Source organism: Coregonus clupeaformis, chromosome 4 (assembly GCF_020615455.1).
Source record: "Coregonus clupeaformis isolate EN_2021a chromosome 4, ASM2061545v1, whole genome shotgun sequence".
NCBI classification, from domain to species: Eukaryota; Metazoa; Chordata; class Actinopteri; order Salmoniformes; family Salmonidae; genus Coregonus; species Coregonus clupeaformis.
Genome location: NC_059195.1, coordinates 24433282 through 24456147, shown reverse-complemented (window position 1 = coordinate 24456147; position 22866 = coordinate 24433282). Strand labels below are relative to the sequence as shown.

Below are 22866 nucleotides of genomic sequence, written 5' to 3'. Positions count from 1 at the left end.
GTAAGTCAACGCTGGGTTCACTGCAGCAGTGGGTGTTCATATGTGGGCACTGAAGGCCCCCATATACATTGGGGCTTGGGGGGCTTCCCCTGAACACATGCCTGACAGAAACATGCCTGCCAGGGGATAAAAACAACATAACCCTCTTGAGTCCAGATGGGTTTCAAATCACATGATCAAAGCAGCCAATGAGGCAGAAAAACATTTTAATCTTCATCAATTACCATGGGAACCACAGGTCACGGTTTCATGTTTCCAATAATATTGGTTGATTACGGTACATTTAAGCCGCTACTTTCATGAAAATGTTGTGTGAAACATGACATGAATTAAAACCTGCCACATGAACTTTGCGCCTTAGGGTCTCCATAGTTTTGAGGATATTGGAAAAAGTAAGAACATACAGGTACGCAAAATGTATGGGAGACTCCCCAAAAATGTTGTGGTGTATGTTTACTTAGATACAAACCAAAGAGCATCTTGAACATGTATTTCTCTCCTCCTATAAAACAACTTATTCCGGGTATCTTCTGTTTTTGTTCTCTCATTTATTGGCCACACAGGTCCTCTGTGTCAAGGAGGTAGATGTCTTTCACAGATGAACAAGACCCTTGAAACGTCACGTTGAAAGAGGGAAAGCGATTATGGTATTGTTGGCAGGGCAGCTCCGTCATGTGTAGAACTGTTTCTGTGAACCTGGTGTTGTTGTGAAGGGGGTTGTTACAGGCTGGAGATAGCACGAGGGAGGTTTCCTCTGTAGGAAGTCTGCTCACAGCTTACATTACCATTGATAATTACCAATCCTACAATCCTTGCTGCAAGGAGAGTCTGTTTTTCCCTGAAACAGATGTTTTTCACATGTTAGCATTTGTCACAGAAAGAGAATGTTTAATTTAAAGGTTTAAGAAATGGGGTGATATAAATTGAATATGAGCAACTGCTCTTATCCTGATGCCATTACACATTTTACAAAGGATACAGTATGCACTCAGCAAAAACCTTTTGACAATACTGTAGTAAAAAGTTGGTTACGGGTATATATTTCCGTACATACAGTGGGGGAAAAAAGTATTTAGTCAGCCACCAATTGTGCAAGTTCTCCCACTTAAAAAGATGAGAGGCCTGTAATTTTCATCATAGGTACACGTCAACTATGACAGACAAAATGAGAGAGAAAAAATCCAGAAAATCACATTGTAGGATTTTTAATGAATTTATTTGCAAATTATGGTGGAAAATAAGTATTTGGTCAATAACAAAAGTTTCTCAATACTTTGTTATATACCCTTTGTTGGCAATGACACAGGTCAAACGTTTTCTGTAAGTCTTCACAAGGTTTTCACACACTGTTGCTGGTATTTTGGCCCATTCCTCCATGCAGATCTCCTCTAGAGCAGTGATGTTTTGGGGCTGTCGCTGGGCAACACAGACTTTCAACTCCCTCCAAAGATTTTCTATGGGGTTGAGATCAGGAGACTGGCTAGGCCACTCCAGGACCTTGAAATGCTTCTTACGAAGCCACTCCTTCATTGCCCGGGCGATGTGTTTGGGATCATTGTCATGCTGAAAGACCCAGCCACGTTTCATCTTCAATGCCCTTGCTGATGGAAGGAGGTTTTCACTCAAAATCTCACGATACATGGCCCCATTCATTCGTTCCTTTACACGGATCAGTCGTCCTGGTCCCTTTGCAGAAAAACAGCCCCAAAGCATGATGTTTCCACCCCCATACTTCACAGTAGGTATGGTGTTCTTTGGATGCAACTCAGCATTCTTTGTCCTCCAAACACGACGAGTTGAGTTTTTACCAAAAAGGTCTATTTTGGTTTCATCTGACCATATGACATTCTCCCAATCCTCTTCTGGATCATCCAAATGCACTTTAGCAAACTTCAGACAGGCCTGGACATGTACTGGCTTAAGCAGGCGGACACGTCTTGCACTGCAGGATTTGAGTCCCTGGCGGCGTAGTGTGTTACTGATGGTAGGCTTTGTTACTTTGGTCCCAGCTCTCTGCAGGTCATTCACTAGGTCCCCCCGTGTGGTTCTGGGATTTTTTGCTCACCGTTCTTGTGATCATTTTGACCCTACGGGGTGAGATCTTGCGTGGAGCCCCAGTTCGAGGGAGATTATCAGTGGTCTTGTATGTCTTCCATTTCCTAATAATTGCTCCCACAGTTGATTTCTTCAAACAAAGCTGCTTACCTATTGCAGATTCAGTCTTCCCAGCCTGGTGCAGGTCTACAATTTTGTTTCTGGTGTCCTTTGTCAGCTCTTTGGTCTTGGCCATAGTGGAGTTTGGAGTGTGACTGTTTGAGGTTGTGGACAGGTGTCTTTTATACTGATAACAAGTTCAAACAGATGCCATTAATACAGGCAACGAGTGGAGGACAGAGGAGCCTCTTAAAGAAGAAGTTACAGGTCTGTGAGAGCCAGAAATCTTGCTTGTTTGTAGGTGACCAAATACTTATTTTCCACCATAATTTGCAAATAAATTCATTAAAAATCCTACAATGTGATTTTCTGGATTCTCAATTTGTCTTTCATAGTTGACGTGTACCTATGATGAAAATTACAGGCCTCTCTCATCTTTTTAAGCGGGAGAACTTGCACAAATAGTGGCTGACTAAATACTTTTTTTCCCCACTGTATGTCTTCCATCTGCTGTATAAATTCACTCTGCCCAACGTAATGCATGTAAAGGAGCAAACAGGAGTCAATAACATTTGGAAACAATGCTGGTTTCTTGGTAGTAGACTGCCACAAAAGTGGGGGAATAATTCACTTCATTATGGTGTGAGAGCTCTGGTTGGAGAAATTATTCATATAAATATTTGGCAGGCGTTTCCTTGGAGACCTAGCTAATTATTTCCATTCTCCATTAAAGTCCCCTAGCTGGGTCTGAGGTTGTTTCGCCTCTAGCAAAGAAGCCCACTATATAATTCTCTAACATTTGATCCACGAGTCAACCATTTCTTGGAAGGAAGTATGGAATGTATGTTCCTAGGATTGAAGATAAATCCTAGGAACGTACATTCTCGTATACCTTTCCTGCAGTCAAATGACCAAATCACCCTTTAGTGGCCTCATGGGTGGAATGTTATTAATATGATTAATAATTTCATAATTAATCAACATTATTTCAAAAAGCCCACCGGAAATCCAATGTTTTTATATCAAACGGTTGTGTTATATTTCAGTCTATTGAGATCTATATAAAGTGTAACATTGGGATGCAAACTAAAAATGTTATACATTTTCAACTCTATATCTGACATGGTAAAGGTGTCTTCTTTTTTTAAAGACCATAACCATTTATGTGAAATGTATACTTTTGTTTCACAGCAGATTTGTTTAAGACTACCAAGAAACACTCTGTGTGACCCTGATTTAGCCCACTGCAGTAAAATGTTTTAAATGTAGTTTGTAACAGTAAAGAAAGCAAATAAAATCAAAAACGTAACATTTCAGGACATCTTTCTAAATAAGAAAAACTGTTTGGGAGGAATCATCTTTCTCCCAGAAATCTTTAGGTTGGTAAACAGATGTATACAAGAAGGTCTACTGGATGCAGCCACAGAAGTTAAAGGTGGTCAATATTCCACCATCTTGGAGCTTACTTACAGTAAGGGGAGGTGCTAGATGGTAGAACAACCAATGGAATTAAATGGTTTCTCCCGCTATTGCCATTGGTATTCCACTTTTAGGGGCGGTTGTCATGGGAGGATTCAGAACAAGGATGGATGCAAGTCAAGCCCTATCATAGTTTTCTGTAAATACTGGATGGGTGAAGCTATTATGGCAAAAGCTCTTCCTTACGCACCATTTCTTTTGACCAACAGGCCTAAAGTATTGTTAGTGCATCTATTGTTTTCAGCATACAGTATTATTTTCACATAACCCGTTTTTTCAAGTTGATAGAGGAAAGTAATTTCTGGTACGTGACAGTGTTCTCTCATAAGGAAAGGACATAGGAATTTTTGAGGAAGCAAAGATGCATTATAATTATTGCCTAAGACTGCTATATGGGTTTAAATAGTCCAAGATGTGTCCGCTCTTTCTTATATTACTGTAAGTGATGACAGCATAATGTTTGTACTCAGCGGTGACTCTTTGTACCCTTACGAAATTAAAACCATGGGTTGTAGATTGATCCACTGCTTATCAGCCAAGGTAGTAAATTATCTACCCACCAGAACCAAATGTATTACTGTATCTAGATGTGCATATACTAGATCCTGGTTGATAGCTAGATGTGCACATAGATCAAGAATGTTAAAGGGGCAATCTGTGATTACTACATCCATCTTTGGACTTCTGAATTAATGAAATGTAGACATTGATTCTTGAAGAATATAACTTAGAAGGGCCTCATGAGCTTAGTTCAACTGTATTACCCCATCAGCACCCACATTTTAAGCTTGTTTTATTCCATTGTTTGTTAACAATGTAATTGTAAACAAACACTGTGTAGACTCAAAACATGGTTAAAACTATACTTTTTATGTGACTAGTACTGTGTATACGAAGAGGCAGGACGCAGACGCAGGAATTAACAAGGTCAAGGTTTATTCAAACAATGACAAAGAGAATTAACAAAGATAGAGTACATGACACGAAGCAAAACAATCACACACAACATCCTACAGAACAGTCCAGGGCTAAATAGGGGTAGTGATGAGATGATGAGGTGCAGGTGCGCTGGAGGTAATTAGGGTGCGTTGGGTTTCCATTCCGGTGTTGCCGAGGTGGTGTGCTCAGACCGGTGGCTCAGTAGACCGGCGATTCAGAGCGCAGGAGGGGAGCAATGGGAGGAGACGTGACATTTGGATAGTCAGTCAGTCCTTGCATTCATAGCCACATCTAGGAATTTGAGAGTGGTTACATTTCTCCAGCCTATCCCTAAGCTGTTTATCTAAAAACGTGGCAGGGTGACCGCTTTGTTGTTGTTTGAAAAGCAGATTGCCCCTTTAAAGTTTAAAGTTACCACTCTCACAATCCCAGGACATAAGCATGCTCTCCTTTGTAGCGGGCAACATTGGATCCCACTCCAATCTACTCCTCTTCTACAACACCTTGAGAGAAATCTACAGCTCCATCTTCCCAATATCATGGTCTTTGTTTAAATGGCTGCCTTATAACCTATGTACAATTCAGTGAGCTAGTCAATACTTGATCGTAACTGGCTACAGTCCAGACGTGGCATTCATTGGGATAAATCATTCATTGTATTTCAGTGGCCGGTGCAATTCAGAGTTCAACATTTGTCACCATCCCCAACTACTGGTTGGTATTTGCCCATAATACAGTCTCTTTCAACTCCTTTCATCACATGTATAGTCCAGTAGAGTACTTTGCACAACCCGTTATGCTCAATGGAAATACCAGGCCTTGCATTTTTTTCGGGACATTGTTCCAACAGGTTTTCCTTCTACTGTATATTGACATAGACTGTTCTCTCCTGTGGAATGACTCTGGGGACTATTTATATACAGTGCCTTCAGAAAGTATTCACACCCCTTGACTTTTTCCACATTTTGTTGTGTTACAGCAAGAATTTAAAATGTATTAAATTGAGATGTTTTATAACTGGCCTACAAACAATACCCCATAATGTCAATTTTTTACTAATTAATACAAAATTAAAAGTTGAAATGTCTTGAGTCAATAAGTATTCAACCCCTTTGTTATGGCAATTCTAATTAAGTTCATAAGTAAACATCTGCTTAACAAGTCACATAATAAGTTGCATGGACTCACTCTGTGTGCAATAATAGTGTTTAACAGGACTTTTGAATGACTACCTCATCTCTGTGCCCCACAGATACAATTATCTGTAAGGTCCCTACAGTCGAGCAGTGAATTTCAAACACAGATTCAACCATAAAGACCAGGGAGGTTTTCCAATGCCTCGCAAAGAAGGGCACCTATTGGTACATGGGTAAAAATACAGACATTGAATATCCCTTTGAGCATGGTGAAGTTATTAATTACACTTTGGATGGTGTATCAACACACACAGACACTACAAAAATGCAGGTGTCCTTCTTAACTCAATTTTCCGGGGAGGAAGGAAACCGCTCAGGGATTTCACCATGAGGCCAATGGTGACTTAAAAGAATGTACAGAGTTTAATGGCTGTGATAGGTGAAAACTGAGGATGAATCAACAACATTGTAGTTACTTCACAATTCTAACCTAATTGACAGAGTGAAAAGAAGGAAGCCTGTACAGAATAAAAATATTCCAAAACATGCATCCTGTTTGCAACTAGGCACCAAAGTAAAACTGCAAAAAATTTGGCAAAGCAATTACCTTTTGGCCTGTTATGTTTTGGGCAAATACAATACAATACATTACTGAGTACCACGCTCCATATTTTCAAGCATAGCGGTGGCTGCATCATGTTATGGGTTTGCTTGTAATCGTTAAGGACTGGGGAGTTTTTCAGGATAAAAAAGAAACGGAATGGAGCTAAGCACAGGTAAAATCCTAGAGGAAAACCTGGTTAAGTCTGCTTTCCACCAGACACTGGGAGATGAATTCACCTTTCAGCAGGACAATAACCTAAAACACAAGGCCAAATCCTACACTGGAGTTGCTTACCAAGAAGACAGTGAATGTTCCTGAGTGGCCGAGTTACAGTTTTGACTTAAGTCTATGGCAAGACCTGAAAATGGTTGTCTAGCAATGATCAACAACCAATTCGACAGAACTTGAAGAATTTTGAAAAGAAAAATGGGCAAATGTTGCACAATCCAGGTGTGGAAAGCTCTTAAACTTACCTAGAAAGACTCACAGCTGTAATCCCTTCAAAAGGTGCTTCTACTAAAGTATTGACTCAGGGGTGTGAGTACCTATGTAAATGAGATACTGTATTTCATTTGTAATACATTTGCAAATAAAATGTTAAAACATGTTTTCATTTTGTCATGATGGGGTATTGTGTGTAGATGGGTGACCAAAAAATTATACAGTGGGGAGAACAAATATTTGATACACTGCCGATTTTGCAGGTTTTCCTACTTACAAAGCATGTAGAGGTCTGTAATTTTTATCATAGGTACACTTCAACTGTGAGAGACGGAATCTAAAACAAAAATCCAGAAAATCACATTGTATGATTTTTAAGTAATTAATTTGCATTTTATTGCATGACATAAGTATTTGATACATCAGAAAAGCAGAACTTAATATTTGGTACAGAAACCTTTGTTTGCAATTACAGAGATCATACGTTTCCTGTAGGTCTTGACCTGGTTTGCACACACTGCAGCAGGGATTTTGGCCCACTCCTCCATACAGACCTTCTCCAGATCCTTCAGGTTTCGGGGCTGTTGCTGGGCAATACAGACTTTCAGCTCCCTCCAAAGATTTTCTATTGGGTTCAGGTCTGGAGACTGGCTAGGCCACTCCAGGACCTTGAGATGCTTCTTACGGAGCCACTCCTTAGTTGCCCTGGCTGTGTGTTTCGGGTCGTTGTCATGCTGGAAGACCCAGCCACGACCCATCTTCAATGCTCTTACTGAGGGATGGAGGTTGTTGGCCAAGATCTCACGATACATGGCCCCATCCATCCTCCCCTCAATACGGTGCAGTCGTCCTGTCCCCTTTGCAGAAAAGCATCCCCAAAGAATGATGTTTCCACCATTGCTTCACGGTTGGGATGGTGTTCTTGGGGTTGTACTCATCCTTCTTCTTCCTCCAAACACGGCGAGTGGAGTTTAGACCAAAAAGCTCTATTTTTGTCTCATCAGACCACATGACCTTCTCCCATTCCTCCTCTGGATCATCCAGATGGTCATTGGCAAACTTCAGATGGGCCTGGACATGCGCTGGCTTGAGCAGGGAGACCTTGCGTGCGCTGCAGGATTTTAATCCATGATTGCGTAGTGTGTTACTAATGGTTTTCTTTGAGACTGTGGTCCCAGCTCTCTTCAGGTCATTGACCAGGTCCTGCCGTGTAGTTCTGGGCTGATCCCTCACCTTCCTCATGATCATTGATGCCCCACGAGGTGAGATCTTGCATGGAGCCCCAGACCGAGGGTGATTGACCGTCATCTTGAACTTCCTCCATTTTCTAATAATTGCGCCAACAGTTGTTGCCTTCTCACCAAGCTGCTTGCCTATTGTCCTGTAGCCCATCTCAGCCTTGTGCAGGTCTACAATTTTATCCCTGATGTCCTTACACAGCTCTCTGGTCTTGGCCATTGTGGAGAGGTTGGAGTCTGTTTGATTGAGTGTGTGGACAGGTGTCTTTTATACAGGTAACGAGTTCAAACAGGTGCAGTTAATACAGGTAATGAGTGGAGAACAGGAGGGCTTCTTAAAGAAAAACTAACAGGTCTGTGAGAGCCGGAATTCTTACTGGTTGGTAGGTGATCAAATACTTATGTCATGCAATAAAATGCAAATTAATTACTTAAAAATCATACAATGTGATTTTCTGGATTTTTGTTTTAGATTCCGTCTCTCACAGTTGAAGTGTACCTATGATAAAAATTACAGACCTCTACATGCTTTGTAAGTAGGAAAACCTGCAAAACCGGCAGTGTATCAAATACTTGTTCTCCCCACTGTATGTCATCCATTTTGAATTCAGGCTGTAACACAACAAAATGTGGAATAAGTCAAGGGGTATGAATACTTTCTGAAGTCACTGTAAAGCTTCCAACTAGCTGTACAATTAATTATAAAGACATCCAGCAGAGACTCTCATATTTACAGACAAGAGAGAGAGAGACAGCATACTGGGCACAGATGTCAGTTCAATATCTAGTTTTGATTTACATTTAGTTGAGTTTTCAACGTCATCACATTTATTTTTGGGGTTGAAATGACGTGGAAACAATGTTGATTCAACCAGTTTTTCCCCAGTGCGAGACAGGTAGACAGATAGACATTCAGGCACACACACTCACCCAGACACTCATTTTATACAGTGGGGAAAAAAAGTATTTAGTCAGCCACCAATTGTGCAAGTTATCCCACTTAAAAAGATGAGAGAGGCCTGTAATTTTCATCATAGGTACACATCAACTATGATAGACAAATTGAGATTTTTTTCTCCAGAAAATCACATTGTAGGATTTTTAATGAATATATTTGCAAATTATGGTGGAAAATAAGTATTTGGTCACCCACAAACAAGCAAGATTTCTGGCTCTCACAGACCTGTAACTTCTTCTTTAAGAGGCTCCTCTGTCCTCCACTAGTTACCTGTATTAATGGCACCTGTTTGAACTTGTTATCAGTATAAAAGACACCTGTCCACAACCTCAAACAGTCACACTCCAAACTCCACTATGGCCAAGACCAAAGAGCTGTCAAAGGACACCAGAAACAAAATTGTAGACCTGCACCAGGCTGGGAAGACTGAATCTGCAATAGGTAAGCAGCTTGGATTGAAGAAATCAACTGTGGGAGCAATTATTAGGAAATGGAAGACATACAAGACCACTGATAATCTCCCTCGATCTGGGGCTCCACGCAAGATCTCACCCCGTGGGGTCAAAATGATCACAAGAACGGTGAGCAAAAATCCCAGAACCACACAGGGGGGACCTAGTGAATGACCTGCAGAGAGCTGGGACCAAAGTAACAAAGCCTACCATCAGTAACACACTAAGCTGCCAGGGACTCAAATCCTGCAGTGCCAGACGTGTCCCCCTGCTTAAGCCAGTACATGTCCAGGCCCGTCTGAAGTTTGCTAGAGTGCATTTGGATGATCCAAAAGAGGATTGGGAGAATGTCATATGGTCAGATGAAACCAAACCAACTCATCGTGTTTGGAGGACAAAGAATGCTGAGTTGCATCCAAAGAACACCATACCTACTGTGAAGCATGGGGGTGGAAACATCATGCTTTGGGGCTGTTTTTCTGCAAAGGGACCAGGACGACTGATCTGTGTAAAGGAAAGAATGAATGGGGCCATGTATCGTGAGATTTTGAGTGAAAACCTCCTTCCATCAGCAAGGGCATTGAAGATGAAATGTGGCTGGGTCTTTCAGCATGACAATGATCCCAAACACACCGCCCGGGCAACGAAGGAGTGGCTTCGTAACAAGCATTTCAAGGTCCTGGAGTGGCCTAGCCAGTCTCCAGATCTCAACCCCATAGAAAATCTTTGGAGGGGAGTTGAAAGTCCATGTTGCCCAGCGACAGCCCCAAAACATCACTGCTCTAGAGGAGATATGCATGGAGGAATGGACCAAAATACCAGCAACAGTGTGTGAAAACCTTGTGAAGACTTACAGAAAACGTTTGACCTGTGTCATTGCCAACAAAGGGTATATAACAAAGTATTGAGAAACTTTTGTTATTGACCAAATACTTATTTTCCACCATAATTTGCAAATAAATTCATTAAAAATCCCACAATGTGATTTTCTGGATTTTTTTTTCTCATTTTGTCCATCATAGTTGACGTGTACCTATGATGAAAATTACAAGCCTCTCTCATCTTTTTAAGTGGGAGATCTTGCACAATTGGTGGCTGACTAAATACTTTTTTTCCCCACTGTATCTTTGTACATTTTGTCATCAAAAGGGAAATAAAATCAATTTTAGGGGTTTGCCTTACTTTCAGCAATCAGCAATGTAGCTACACTATAGCCTCCCTCTGGCTACCTTCTCTGATGACAGGCCTAGAACAGCTCTCCTCTACTTCCGCCACAGTCCCAGTGGTTCACTACACATCCAGTCCTGATGGCAGGTAAATCACCTGATGCTTTCTGCTCCTTGATAACATGGTCCATAGCTGTTTCCTCTCATTAACTACCCGCGGAATACAACACGGCCAAGAGACTGACGGCTGTGACCTGTTTCATGGGATTGAGATGATATGTCAAAAGGACTTTGAATGTCAACTTCAGATATAGACGCCTCTCTATCCCTTAAAATCCTGGTCCTGTTGAGTAGGGCACACTGTAGCAAAACATTTTGAAACAGATAATGAAAATATGTGTTCTTATTGGACTAGTTCAGGTAGTACCTCCCCATTTCACGTTTTCGACATACTGAACACGACCCTTGCCTTGTTATGTCAAGGGATTAATCCCCATTCTGTGATTGGTTATGTGTATTGAGAACACATAGGTAAGACATAACTGTTGAACTTCAGAACAAAGTATGTCTTGCTGACAGCATATTCCACCACCTCCCTCCTCTCTCGACTCAAGACACTTAATCAAGAGCTAGTGTTGAAAATCTTATTCACATCTGTTCAGCTCCTTAAAACCACAGTAGACATTTTACAGTAAATATAATTTGTCACAGAAAGTGAATCAAGAACTTTAAACGAACAAACTCCATGGGGACACTATTTACCCCTGAATTGATGGTAATTGGGTCCCATGAAAACTTCCTCTGAGTTGAAAAAAGAAGGAGTTTAGGAAAAAACTGTCTAAGAATCTTCATAGCTCATGTCAATGTTATGCTAATTCCTGGAAAGGTTACTCCAGGTTTGTTGAATCTGACAGAAGAGGATCTACCAAATAGAGATGTTATATGCTCCTCTGATTCCAGGCCTGGTCCAGAAATATTTCCTCCCTCCTAATCTCAGCGCTCAGAACCAAATCAGCTAAGGCTGTCTCAAGAGACTACTCCCTCCAGTTCCTCCCTCTTTGAGGTTTGCAGATCTGAAGGAGTCAAATAGGTGAAAGCAATATGGCAGAGGTTTTCCAGAGCAAAGAAATGATTCTCTAGCTCCATTGTGTGACAAATCGGCAAGGCTTCCCCTTCCCCTATCACTTCTGTCATTTGCTGAGCCTTCTGAGTTCCGTATTGGATACAGCTGCTCTGCCACCTCCTCTACATTGATATTGGCTGTAAAGTCCTCTGACAGGCAGTGGCATCCTCTGATATTATAACCTAACTGTGACACTCTGGCTCTAGGACTTTTGTATGTGAGCTAGAGTGTATGTTGTTTTGTTGGGGATTTGGGTGTTTTTCTATGTTGGTAGTTCTGTCGGGTGTATTTCTATGTTTGCAGGTCTGTGGGTTGTTTTTCTAGGTGGTTGTATGTTGTAGTCAATGACTCCCAATCGGAGGTAACGAGTGTCAGCTGTCGGCTCGTTATCTCTGATTGGGAGCCATATTTAAACTGTCAGTTTTCACCTTTGTTTTGTGGGTTATTGTTCCAAGTTCAGTGTATTGTTACGTTAGGACTTCACTATCGTCTTTTGTTGTTTTTACGTGGTTGCTTTATAAATAAAGTCATCATGTTCACTCCACGCGCTGCGTATTGGTCCGCTCCTTCCGACGATCGTGACAGAATAACCCACCATAAAGGAACCAAGCAGCGCTCCAGGAACAAAGGGTCTGGACATGGAAGGAACTGGTGGAAGGTAAAGGGTCCTGGACTTGGGAGGAGATCCTAGATGGTATGGATCGCCGACCATGGAACGAGACGGTGGAGAGGCGGCGGCGAGAGGAGCAACGGCATCAGCAGGGCCATCATCGTCGGAAGGACGAGAGGCAACCCCAAGAAATTTTTGGGGGGCACATGGCTTGGGCGACGGAGCAGCAGGAGGCTGCCACAAGGCAGAGTCAGAGGGCTGCCAGGTTAAGGGGGCTGACGGAGGCAGAGAAGGGACGGATTCAGTGGGCTACCAGGTCAAGGGGGCAACTGGGTAAAGCAGGGAAGGAAAGTGTTGAGGCACGGCGTGAGGTACTGGGGTGTGTAACCAGTTCGGTCCGGCCCGTTCCTAGTCCCGTGGTGCAGCCAGTAGTGTGTGTTCCCCGTACGGTACGGCCTGTTCCGGTCCCTCGCACTAAGTATACGGTGCGCGTCGCCAGCCCAGCCCGGCCTGTTCCTACTCCACGCACCAGGGATACGGTGCGCTTCGCCAGCCCGGCCCGGCCTGTTCCGGCCACTCGCACCAGGGATACGGTGCGCGTCGCCAGCCCAGCCCGGCCTGTTCCTACTCCTCGCACCAGGGATAAGGTGCGCTTCGCCAACCCGGCCCGGCCTGTTCCGGCCACTCGCACCAGGGATACGGTGCGCGTCGCCAGCCCAGCCCGGCCTGTTCCTACTCCACGCACCAGGGATACGGTGCGCCCGCCAGCCCGGCCCGGCCTGTTCCGCCACTCGCACCAGGGATACGGTGCGCGTCGCCAGCCCAGCCCGGCCTGTTCCTACCCACGCACCAGGGATACGGTGCGCCGCCCAGCCCGGCCCGGCCTGTTCCGGCCACTCGCACCAGGGATACGGTGCGCGTCGCCAGCCCAGCCCGGCCTGTTCCTACTCCACGCACCAGGGATACGGTGCGCCCGCCAGCCCGGCCCGGCCTGTTCCGGCCACTCGCACCAGGGATACGGTGCGCGTCGCCAGCCCCGCCCGGCCTGTTCCTGCTCCCCGCACTAGGCGTTATGGGAGTCCCCAGGGTCCAGCATGCCCTGTTCCGGCTCCCCGCACTAGGCGTTATGGGAGTCCCCAGGGTCCAGCATGCCCTGTTCCGGCTCCCCGCACTAGGGCGTTAGGGAGTCCCCAGGGTCCAGCATGCCCTGTTCCGGCTCCCCGCACTAGGCGTCATGTGCGTTCCCAGGGTCCAGCAAGCCCTGTTGCTTCTCTCCGCACTAGCCCTGAGATGCGTGTCCTCAGCCCGGTACCTCCTGTTCCGGCACCACGCACCAGGCCTACGATGCGCCTCAGACGGCCAGAGTCTGCCGTCTGCCCAACGGGGCCTGAACTGTCCGTCTGCCCAACGCCGTCTGAACTGTCCATCTGCCCAACGCCGTCTGAACTGCCCGTCTGCCCAACGGGGCCTGAACTGTCCGTCTGCCCAACGCCGTCTGAACTGCCCGTCTGCCCAACGCCGTCAGAGCCTTCCGCCAGACAGGATCAGCCAGAGCCTTCTGCCAGACAGGATCAGCCAGAGCCTTCTGCCAGACAGGATCAGCCAGAGCCTTCCGCCAGACAGGATCAGCCAGAGCCTTCCGCCAGACAGGATCAGCCAGAGCCTTCTGCCAGACAGGATCAGCCAGAGCCTTCTGCCAGACAGGATCAGCCAGAGCCTTCTGCCAGACAGGATCAGCCAGAGCCTTCTGCCAGACAGGATCAGCCAGAGCCTTCTGCCAGACAGGATCAGCCAGAGCCTTCTGCCAGACAGGATCAGCCAGAGCCTTCTGCCAGACAGGATCAGCCAGAGCCTTCTGCCAGACAGGATCAGCCAGAGCCTTCTGCCAGACAGGATCAGCCAGAGCCTTCCGCCAGCCAGGATCCGCCCGAGCCGTCCAGCCAGGATCCGCCTGAGCCAGCCAGCCAGGATCTGCCCCTCAGTCCGGTGCTGCCCTTTAGTCAGGTGCTGCCCCCTTAGCCCGGTGCTGCCCCTTGGTCCGGTGCTGCCCCTTAGTCCGGTGCTGCCACTTAGTCCGGTGCTGCCCCTTAGTCAGGTGCTGTCCCTTAGTCCGGTACTGCCTACTAAGCAGTTTGTGACTGTGGTGGGGTGGGGATCACGACCGGGGCCAGAGCCACCACCGTGGACAGACGCCCACCCAGACCCTCCCCTAGAGCGTATGCTGGTGCGCCCGGAGTGCGCACCTTTAGGGGGTACTGTGACACTCTGGCTCTAGGACTTTTGTATGTGAGCTAGAGTGTATGTTGTTTTTGTTGGGGATTTGGGTGTTTTTCTATGTTGGTAGTTCTGTCGGGTGTATTTCTATGTTTGCAGGTCTGTGGGTTGTTTTTCTAGGTGGTTGTATGTTGTAGTCAATGACTCCCAATCGGAGGTAACGAGTGTCAGCTGTCGGCTCGTTATCTCTGATTGGGAGCCATATTTAAACTGTCAGTTTTCACCTTTGTTTTGTGGGTTATTGTTCCAAGTTCAGTGTATTGTTACGTTAGGACTTCACTATCGTCTTTTGTTGTTTTTACGTGGTTGCTTTATAAATAAAGTCATCATGTTCACTCCACGCGCTGCGTATTGGTCCGCTCCTTCCGACGATCGTGACACTAACATAGCAGGCATAGAAAGACTCCTGAGCGGAGTTCCCACTTCCGTTTTTCGGGGGAAACGGAAGACAGGTTGAAAATGCTGTATCCCTGAAAACCGGATGTTAGCCTTTTCTGGCGACTCGGCATAGGCTGCTGTTATTATAAAAGGAGAATCAAACTGTGATTCCTTTCATTTCTGAGGACCCATCAATCAAAGTCAAAGGGACCTGCCTAAGAGTATTTAAACAACTTTATTACATTAGGAAATGCAGGCAGGTAATAAATAAAAATCTACACGTTTTTGGGTCAAGATTTAACTGGCCCAATGTCAAATGTAATATTTTCAACCCAAACCTATCCAACCATGATATTTCTTTGTAGTTTCGGCTGACCCATGCCTTACTACTGTCAACTATTCATCTTCAACATCTTCTTTATGAGTTGTAAAGATAGATCCATCCATCTTTTGTGGAATGAGAACAGGCCATTCGCACAAAGCAAACTACTGGTGGGTTTAATGTCAATGTGACCATCTGTTGAACATGTGGAAGACGTTCTCGAAAACCTGTGACCAAATCCTACCAATATACAGTGGGGAGAACAAGTATTTGATACACTGCCGATTTTGCAGGTTTTCCTACTTACAAAGCATGTAGAGGTCTGTAATTTTTATCATAGGTACACTTCAACTGTGAGAGACGGAATCTAAAACTAAAATCCAGAAATTCACATTGTATGATTTTTAAGTAATTAATTTGCATTTTATTGCATGACATAAGTATTTGATCACCTACCAACCAGTAAGAATTCCGGCTCTCACAGACCTGTTAGTTTTTCTTTAAGAAGCCCTCCTGTTTTCCACTCATTACCTGTATTAACTGCACCTGTTTGAACTCGTTACCTGTATAAAAGACACCTGTCCACACACTCAATCAAACAGACTCCACTCGCCGTGTTTGGAGGAAGAAAAAGGATGAGTACAACCCCAAGAACACCATCCTAACCGTGAAGCATGGAGGTGGAAACATCATTCTTTGGGGATGCTTTTCTGCAAAGGGGACAGGATGACTGCACCGTATTGAGGGGAGGATGGATGGGGCCATGTATCGCGAGATCTTGGCCAACAACCTCCTTCCCTCAGTAAGAGCATTGAAGATGGGTCGTGGCTGGGTCTTCCAGCATGACAACGACCCGAATCACACAGCCAGGGCAACTAAGGAGTGGCTCCGTAAGAAGCATCTCAAGGTCCTGGAGTGGTCTAGCCAGTCTCCAGACCTGAACCCAATAGAAAATCTTTGGAGGGAGCTGAAAGTCCGTATTGCCCAGCAACAGCCCCGAAACCTGAAGGATCTGGAGAAGGTCTATATGGAGGAGTGGGCCAAAATCCCTGCTGCAGTGTGTGCAAACCTGGTCAAGACCTACAGGAAACGTATGATCTCTGTAATTGCAAACAAAGGTTTCTGTACCAAATATTAAGTTCTGCTTTTCTGATGTATCAAATACTTATGTCGTGCAATAAAATGCAAATTAATTACTTAAAAACCATACAATGTGATTTTCTGGATTTTTGTTTTAGATTCCGTCTCTCACAGTTGAAGTGTACCTATGATAAAAATTACAGACCTCTACATGCTTTGTAAGTAGGAAAACCTGCAAAATTGGCAGTGTATCAAATACTTGTTCTCCCCACTGTATATATATATTTTTTTATCAGATAAAAATACATTTTTGGTTAATAATTTTAACATTATTAGTATGTGCCTATGAGATAACTCTACATTAGTCCTTCTGATGGAACGTACACCAATATCCAGACTCTCGGTTGTGAAAGATCCCATGGCCCTTGTCACAGGGGTGTTAACCATGGAGTCCTGGCTAACCTTTCAACCTGGCCGGTCTTACCAATATGGCCACCTTTACCATCCCTAACTTCCCATTTGGTCCACTGACATTTCATCCCTCCACCGTAATAGTACTTCCAAAGGTTTTTGTCGTATTTCAGAGTATGAACTCAATCATCCTAATAAAGAAAAAAAGAAGTTGAATTCATTGACAACTGTTTATTTTCTACTCAAAGGGAGAAACAAACAAGTTTATTAATCTGCCCAGAATTCTAGAAAAATCACTCACACCTACAACCACATCAGCATTTGTACCATCTGTTCAAATTTCCCATCACCTTTCGACAATGATAATGTGCCATGAACTCTATTCTTATTCTTCTAATATAACACACCTTTCAGCCCCTGCTAAGTTTGGTGCCTTGAAGACAATAAAACAGCACTTTAACAGTCCTGCTTAGCAACCACTCCAGGGAGGGGGTGGGGAAGAGCAAATCAGTGACAGTTTTAAACAAACAAAGCTTTTCATATCCGTTTGTTCTCATTTTTGCTCTAATTCTGATCTGGTTGTTTTAGGCTGAGACCAAAAAGTAACACACAAGAATCATTAGAAAGATGGGAACTTGTGAGCAAGAGTGTAGTTTTCACATAGCCACAAATGCCTGTGATTGGATGGTTATGAGAGAGGGCTAACAAAAGGGGGAGGAAAATTAGGGTTGCCAGCAATCTTCTCATTTAAAGCTGTAACTACCCCAAAAAAAAAGCACTCGTGCAGTCTGGGTTGGGTCTGCCTTGCTCACTGCTTGTTGGAAGTGTTCTCTGGCTACATGGTGCAGTGGTAACCTGGGCATTTCTCATCTCTTTTCTCCTGCTTTGTGCACAAGGAGAGCCCATGTCTTTCTTATAGACATGATGAGCTTCATGCATTCAAGGATTTGCCTTTTTCTGGTTGTCTCTGTGGCTCAGGTTTTGTTTGTGAAATGCCAGGATGGAAACAGTGGTAAGTACCTCACTGCTTGTTTATTTTAACACTTAATTGCTGATTTGTATAGCATTAAGAGTGTGGCTGCTGGTTCCACACTGAGTTGAACTTTTAACATGAGCTTGTTAGATAACTTTTTAGTAATTTAGCAGACGCTCTTATCCAGAGCGACTTAAAGTGCATGAGTGCATACATTTTTATACTGGCCCCCCGTGGGAAACGAACCCACAACCCTGGCGTTGCAAGTGCCATGCTCTACCAACTGAGCTACAGGGGATTAGGACTTGACATGATTTTTCTGTTGATGAATTTGAACATTTATCTGTGAAGAGCATCATTTGGTTGAAATTGTTGGATGTTAAGGTAGTTCTGGAGTGTGTTCTGCTAATAAGAGAAAGAGTGCTGGAAATACAGATAACAATTAAATAATAAAAACATAAAACATAAATAATAATTATAATAATTTATTTCATTTGTAATGTTATTTTTATTATACAGAATAATTTCAAAGTGATTAAAAAAATTAAGTTGCCATAATAACTTGATTTTCACCATTACCTTGTTTGGGGTTTTTCTTTTTTCTATTCTAATGGATAGCAGCTGAGGACACAGTGACGGCATGGAACATGTAAGATACATTTCTGTGAAGGATGATTGGGACAGACCTTAGCCGGCAGGATCTAAAAAAATCATTCCAGCTTTGGATGAGAGTAACTATGGTGTGGATTATTTTAAAAGGGCAAATTAGCTCTCAGTCAGATACTGTACTGTCCTGTATGGACATACAGTATGTCAGTGATTGCCAGTGATGTTGCATGTTAATAGGTGTCAGAAGAAAGCCCTGAGAGAGAAAATATGTGCCTGAGGACTAACTTTATTCCTTACCTCTCTTGTTCATTAAGTGTTACCAACAACCAGATTTTTTTCTCTGTATTCTACATCTGCCGAGACTATTTCAACACCATGCGCCTCGGAGAGAACACAGCTTGCATTGTAATGTAGAGTCATTGGAGCTCTCTATAGGTAGCCTACAGACTAGTGACCCAGCACTTAAAAACCCAGAGCTGAGTGTTATTGTTAAGTGACGTTATGTTTTTTCAGTACTTTTTAAATGCTATGATGTCATGGAATATTGTTTTATGTATGATGTCATGAGGGGAAAACCATAAAGCAGGCTACTGAAAAGTGCCTTTGTGGCCCTTGAGTGGCCCCTAATTTCAGTCAGCTGTCAAATCAATATGTTTGACTTGTAGCTAAAGGCTCAATTGGAGTTTGTTTTCCAAGTACCTATAGATACTGTATATATTTGTTGAAAAAAAGAAGAAGTAATTCTTACTTCATATCCGTTCTTGAATGTGTCAGGCACCCAAAACATGACATTAGTGTTACCTAGAAAGGGAGCCACCTTGTGGTGGAATGAACAGGAACTTGAAAACGCCTGTTTTACATCTGCGCTTGTATGAAGGGTAATGATGCTCAACATGTCGGCACATTTTATGTTGAGTTAATTACCATTATGACAATACTGTTGCTATAGAGCCATCTCTTCCATAGTATTTATTACTTTAGCTATTATAGGAATACATGGCCAACTATGAAGTCTGACAAGAGAAGAAAATTAATCCAATACTCTTGAAACGCGGCATATTTAAGTAGGGCCTCTGACCTAATGCCTCTTCAAAATGGACGACTGGTGATGACTCCTCCTCAGAGGAAAGTTATGTTCCTCACATTTTATTTGATTTCAGAGCACTAGTCCCGGAGGGTCTATTGTTTTCCTCTCTGCTCTCTGCTCTCGGTGGAGGCCAGGGTTTCCATATTTGTCCATATGTAACGAGGCACTGAGGACTTGAACTCATGTTCCCACAGAACATTGACAAATTATGTCAGCCCAGGGAGAAGACCATTAAAAAATAATTCCTGTCAAAGCAGCTGAAAGTTGACTCAAATTCTTGCAACTAAGTGAAAAAGGAGCCAACTGCTTTTGAGGGATGTTTTAGTATACAGCTATTATTAAATGGCTATGTTAAGTATAGAGAGTTGGTCAGTATTAAATGGAGTACAGTTTAAGCCACTTTACATCATTGTGAGCAGGAAGGCATAGCCATCCTATTTTCCAAAGTGTTTATGAGTCTTTAGAACGTCAGCAACAAATCCCTGTATTTAGAACGTTGTCATTTCAAGAACCCATCAAACAGAACCAGACTATAGATGCTGTATCTTAATTTGATCATCCTGTTGTTGCAGAAATTTTCCTGCACGGCAGGAAATGAAAACTTGTAGTGTATTCAAGGTTTAAAAAGGCTTCTAAAGTTTGTAATTTCCACTTTAAAATGTCAGACTTGATTTGCCCTAACAAAAAATGTATCAACCCCTACAAAACATGTCAATTAATTATAATCCACATAACAATTCACATTTCCTGTTGCTGCAGGATTTCTTTCCTGCTGTGTGAAACTGGCTCAAATTAAGATCTGTGTATTGCAATTATATAAACATTTTATGAAAAGTAAAGTATGTAATGTGGTGACAGAGATGAGCTGCTGAATAGGTTGAGGTGTTACTGAGGAAAACTCTAGACACACCCAATGATTCAATGTGTTCTTTTGACATTTAAAAGGCTCTTTGTGAAAAGTGTAAATGCATTGTAGAACATTCAACGATCTGTTTTCAGCATAGTAAGCATATATGCCCTCATCTATAATAATCAGTGTAACTGGGTTTAATTTCGATTTTTATATGGAGAAAATGGCAACTTAAAATTGAGCGCGGTTGAATGTTGATGAAAGTGAGTAATTGCAAACAAACATTCTGTCTCAGAGAAGTTGGAATACAACAGTAATATTTATCTGTTCTGGAAAAAAAGACTGTAACCATGAAGAAGAAGAAAAAGATGGTGGAGGGTATTAAAGTTTTTTTTAAAATCTAAACTGGCTAGATTTCTGAGAGGAGGGAGAGACTTAGAAGGAATTTGGGAGAGTTCAAGATGAACCTTTGAATGCTGGAAACATGTTTAGAGAAAATGTTTGAAATCCAAATGTTAAGTGGAGTTTTACAGTTTTAGATTAATGTCATACTGTATGTGTATGCACTTGTTGGAAGTTTGCTTGCTGAAGGATCTCAAACTCTTGATAGTCTTGTGACAAACTAGTGGTCTAAACTTGGTACACACATGCAAACAAAACACACCATCATTCCTCTGACATAGGTAGATCTTTACTGGTACAATACAAGATGTTCTGTAAGTCTTTTTCTGAGTATGTAGTGTGCAAGCTGTAACATGCAAGTTTGTGAACATTAAGATAGAACTTGCAATGGATCACTGTCCCAAGTAACCAAAAGCAGCAGTTCGTGCCCAACAGTATAGCTGTGTGAGAAACCATTCAAAAAATATGTTAGTGTGTGAACACTCCCACTCCCAAAGGGCAGACTGATACGCCTGCAAAACATTTTCAAAGATGGCCACTTACCACTGTACATCAAAGGGACTTCAGTTTTTACATTAGACCATTTTAACCCTTGTGGAACATTTCTTATTTTTACTTACTTATAAATGTGTTTATATTAGATTTAGTTCTTTTTTTAAATTAACTTTTTGGTATTTATTTAGGACAAATGCCAAAGAGACTGAGAACTCTCTCTCTCTCTCTCTCTCTCTCTCTCTCTCTCTCTCTCTCTCTCTCTCTCACTCTCACTCTCACTCTCACTCTCACTCTCTGCGGGTAATGTGCAACAGGCAAACAAAGCTGGTATTCTGAATCAACAAACCTATACATTATGAGGTCACTTTGACTCTCAAATTGGTTCCAGGTGTTGTTACCACATCAGTTACATTGCTACAAATGGGCTGTTTTCTCAGCAAACGCGAAATGTCCAAACGTGAATTCAACCAGGTCCACCAGACACGGCACTGATTAGAACCATGTGCTGCATTTTCATCATATGAGTTGATTACATGCCTCTTTTCTTCATGTTGGACTCAAATAAATCCAGATTGTACATTGTGTCGGGTTATATCTCAACCAGAGTGCCAGATATCCATGTTTTATAAACTGCCCGGCATGATAGCCCACGGCATTGAACCTGGATGACTAAGTGGTACCACAGACTGACGGAGCATATAGATTTTTAATGAAGCTCGTGCCCAAGAGGCCACTACTTATAAACCAAATGACGGCAGTCAGCAAACGGTGGAATGGAGGGGATGATTTCCAGATGTTAAAACAGTTGCTTTGGCAGTATTTGGAAAGTATTAAAACAAGCTTTGGCTGAAAGGAGGGAGGGAGGCTGGGGGAGGAAGTTCTAGAGCTGATGTAAGATGTGGTGTGTCAGGGTATGGCTTGGGGCCTGGGGGATGTGGAAAATGTGGGTATGTGGGTTCATTTCTTGAGGGAGGGAGCCCCCCTCCTCTTTCCAGCCCCCAAGCCTCCATTGTTTTAAAGTGAAACATCATCCATTTTGAAGGCATGCAATGTTTCACATGTTGCGTCAGATCTGAATGGCACTTCGTTCTCAATCGGCTCTGTGATCTATTCAACAACCTGTCCAGATGAGATGGTCTGTTAGCACCTGCTTCGTTCAAGAACACAAACTCAGATTGGCAAATGGTGTGCATCTGTCGTTTTGAGTTGCCTTTGCAGGTTTTGAATGTTTATACAGCTGGTTGTATTTTTCTGAGGAGATCAGGAGGGGCGTCTGCCCTCTGGAGTTGATCCACTGGAGGTTGGCAGTCTTAAATATACTGTTCTCTTCCACCGAGCGTGTTCTCTATCTGTCCCCTGGTGACCATTTCAAAGACTGGCGTAATTGGTTTAGATCCTCTGATTTCATGATATGTTATGTCACATTATGGGGAGGTTCTGCCAATGCCTGTTCAATGCGTGAGACCCAGGTCATGAGTCATCACTACATACCTGGGTTCAAACGGTATTTGTTTAGCTGTGCTTGGTTGAGCTTGCCTGGCATAATGGAACAAATGGAATAGTCCCAAAAGTGCCCATCTGGCACTCAGGCAGAAGTCAAATATTTTTGACACTATTTAAACCCAGGTCTGCAGCACAACTAAACAAATAATTTCCTGAATTGATCAGTGCAATTATTAAACCTT

The 22866-nt window shown here is 43.2% G+C and overlaps 1 protein-coding gene across 1 annotated transcript in view; it reads left to right on the top strand.

Moving 5' to 3' along the window:
- Positions 1–17539: 17539 nt before the first annotated feature.
- The window catches only part of LOC121554962 (collagen alpha-2(V) chain-like), a 79181-nt gene continuing 73854 nt past the window's right edge, over positions 17540–22866 (top strand). Inside the window, exon 1 of the mRNA XM_041868699.1 lies at positions 17540–17777. Within this exon, the coding sequence (XP_041724633.1) occupies positions 17687–17777 (91 nt within the window). The 5' untranslated portion in view covers positions 17540–17686. The remainder of the gene's footprint in view (positions 17778–22866) is intronic.